The 2,993-nt window shown below is 42.7% G+C and overlaps 1 protein-coding gene across 2 annotated transcripts in view; it reads right to left on the reverse strand.

Moving 5' to 3' along the window:
• Positions 1 to 306: 306 nt before the first annotated feature.
• The window catches only part of LOC117172899 (elongator complex protein 4), a 47,227-nt gene continuing 44,540 nt past the window's right edge, over positions 307 to 2,993 (reverse strand). Inside the window, exons 4-5 of one of the 2 annotated variants that reach the window (XM_033361191.1) lie at positions 557 to 769; positions 307 to 433 (exon numbers count right to left, since the gene is read on the reverse strand). In XM_033361191.1, the coding sequence (XP_033217082.1) occupies positions 332 to 433; positions 557 to 769 (315 nt within the window). In that variant the 3' untranslated portion in view covers positions 307 to 331. The remainder of the gene's footprint in view (positions 434 to 556; positions 770 to 2,993) is intronic. The other variant, XM_033361192.1, reaches the window with a different exon arrangement.

A 2,993-nucleotide genomic window follows, 5' to 3' on the forward strand; every position in this document is an offset into this window, starting at 1 on the left:
TGCTTTTTTAATTACGACTCACTAGTTTCTCAATTCGAGCAGACAAATTATGTCTAATACTTAACCTTGAAACTAGTCTGAAGTGTAATCTAGTTAAATTCGTAACATAATTTTGCGTTTATATGAAATACTAATAAAAGTTGCTATTTAGATTTTAGCTCTTGTATGCGAAGAGCAGGACTAACTATGAATGGGACTGTCGCCCTTATAATATTCCTTATAATGCCTTAAAGCAATTAAGCATGAATTCAATACTTCTTATATAAATTCCTGAACAGAATGTTGAAGGCAATTATAATTGTCAGGTTGGACTTAACAAAAATAATTTTTATTAAAACTCAAGTACACTTGATCTAGTGCTCCCACTCCCACATGCAACATCGTCCTGCTCACGTTGCGCCGTGTCACCTAATTCTGGTGGCATGTGTAAAACCTAAGGAAATCAGAAACTGTTTAGTGATTTTAATTTAAAGTTTCTTTGTTGACATGCAATGAAACAAAAATCTGTATGATGTAAAAATTTATCGGTTTGTTAATGATAATATAATAAAAGTACCTCGATGAGAAACTTTTTCCGCCTTAGTTTGAACGCCAAATCCATGGAATGGGGACAGTGGGGCGCCAAAGTATTAAAGGCAGAAACTTTCTTTATATGCATCAAACCATGATAATCCTTGAAGACTGGATTCGCTTCCTTGTCAGAACCGGCAAAAGATTCCAATCCAACTACTGTGTCTGCAAGATGCTCTAACCGGTGTACCAGGGCATCCTATTTGAAACAAAATAATCATAAAACATTAATAGATACACTACTGTCGCAAATTGTTGGTACGACCAGCGAGGGTACTATTAAAAATCAATACTGAATTTGAAATGTTAATAACCGCTCAACAAAAGAGCGAGCAACTTTTTTTAACTGTTGAAATGCTCATTTGAATATACGTCAAATGACTTTTAATAAAGATATTTTGGGTCCTTGGAAGAGAATAGACTACGTGAGAAGTTTACAAAAAATGCAAGAATTTCTCGAATTTTGTACCTTGACTACAACTTGTGGCATGGCCTAGGGAAGAACAGAAGACTTAAGATGCATGCTTTTGTTCATGTGCATAACCTTTCTTGTCCCGATATGAAGGGATCTGAGCTCGTTCTTCGTCCGTGGAACTACTCCAAATGAATAGAGTACTACCGGGACAGCAAGCATGTTCGTTGCAGATACTGTGTTCCTCTCCGACAGTTCAGAAGACCAAATCTGCCGGATGAGACGTTTGTACCTGCTTCGGAAAGTATCCTTTATGCATGTCACATCTTGAATGCGGCTCTGTGGCACGCCCAGGTATGTATAAGTCTCACCAGCGCAAAGGTGTCGTATAGCGCTTCTATCAACGAGATCAGGTTCTTCAGGGATGACATTCAGTTTGCCTCGCTTCAAATAAACCTTGGCGCATTTTTCTAACCCAAAATCCATTCCAATTTCCTTAGTATATCGTTCGACAATCCCTAGAGCTAGATGTTAGTGCTCTTTGTTTTTAGCATAGATCTTAAGATCGTCCATGTAAAATACATGAGTGACCTTATACTTTCGATCTGCAAGGTTTGCCTCACAAGTACCCGTCGGAATGGCGAAGTGCTAGAGATAGTGGCAATAATGTTAGGCAAAAGAGGAGTGGGCTTATGGTGTCACCCTGAAAGACACCTCTCTGAAAGATGACCTTGTTAGTTGTCACACGATTTTTTCCAGATGAGATGGTAAATCTGGTTTTCCAAAGCAGCATCAATCTCTCTATGCACCTAACTATTTGCGGATGAACCTTTAAGATTTCCAAAAGACAGATGATAAGTCTATGGGAGGTCGAATCGAAAGCTTTCCGATAATCAATCCAGGCCATCGATAGGTCACGCTGGTAGAATGCTGCATCTTTGCAGACACATCTATCGATGAGCAGGTTCTCCCGACATGCCGCTACGCCTTTCTTTGAGCCTCGTTGTTCATATATTTCTTGCCACACAGGGTGGGTGTTCGACAGTAACTGGAGGGTCTTGGAAGAGTCGAGATGGCTCAGAGAGAAACTGTTGATTTTCTCTGACCTACCTCTCTCTCCGCTCTAGACTTCTCTTAGCTTCAGATAGTATCCGTATTCTCCCAACAATATGCTGCCTGATGGTCAGCAGCTTTCACTTGTTAAGTGTGTGATAACGGGTCCGAAGTTCGCGCGCGAACTTTCGAACCTTGGCGGTAAAATTCCTGGCAGATGTGATGTGGTCAATCACACACTGAATGCGGGACGCGTACTGTCTTGCCCAGCCTATCTTTATGGCAAGTTGATGCATTCGTCTTTTGGTCTTATGATCAGCAGTTGGTTTTGTTTTACGATTCGCATCGGCCAAAGCTCTCGCTGCATTATACACACAATAATTGATAGCCCAGAGGTCGGATTCACCGGAAAAATTTCCACGAAGCTCGTCATCCATTTCAGCCAGATCTTTAGGGCTTGAGAGAAACCTTGGTGTTGATGTTTCTCCGGGTCGTAAAGCATCGCTCTTCCTCTATTGGATGCCTGCCCGCGGTTGCTTTTAGTGTCGCCTCTCTTTCCCTGTTGCCGGCTTGTCCTGGCTGTGGTAAAATAGGCGTTCCACTCACATAGCCCCTTTTTCGGAGTAGTTCAGCATGGTTTCGCAGACGTTGCTGCGAAGAGTGCGATAAATCCGGGTGTTTCTCGCACCACAGAGCATGCAGCCGTGCCATGTAACCCCGTTCAGGAGCCACACTCGCATCGTAGCACTCTCGCAAGTAGTGATTCAGTCGCTCCGTCCACCCAAAGGTCGCGAGATCCCGCCGATCCATCGTATTGAATCCATTTTCATTGACTCCCCCGGCTCTAGATTGGTAGGCCCTGCGCGTTCTGTTGTTCTGAACCGCACTTACTACAACTATGTTTGGTGTTGTCATTGTTGTTCCCACGAGAAGCTAGGGAAAGGGGTTCGTCCATCCT

This window comes from Belonocnema kinseyi, chromosome 5 (genome assembly GCF_010883055.1).
Source record: "Belonocnema kinseyi isolate 2016_QV_RU_SX_M_011 chromosome 5, B_treatae_v1, whole genome shotgun sequence".
NCBI classification, from domain to species: domain Eukaryota; kingdom Metazoa; phylum Arthropoda; class Insecta; order Hymenoptera; family Cynipidae; genus Belonocnema; species Belonocnema kinseyi.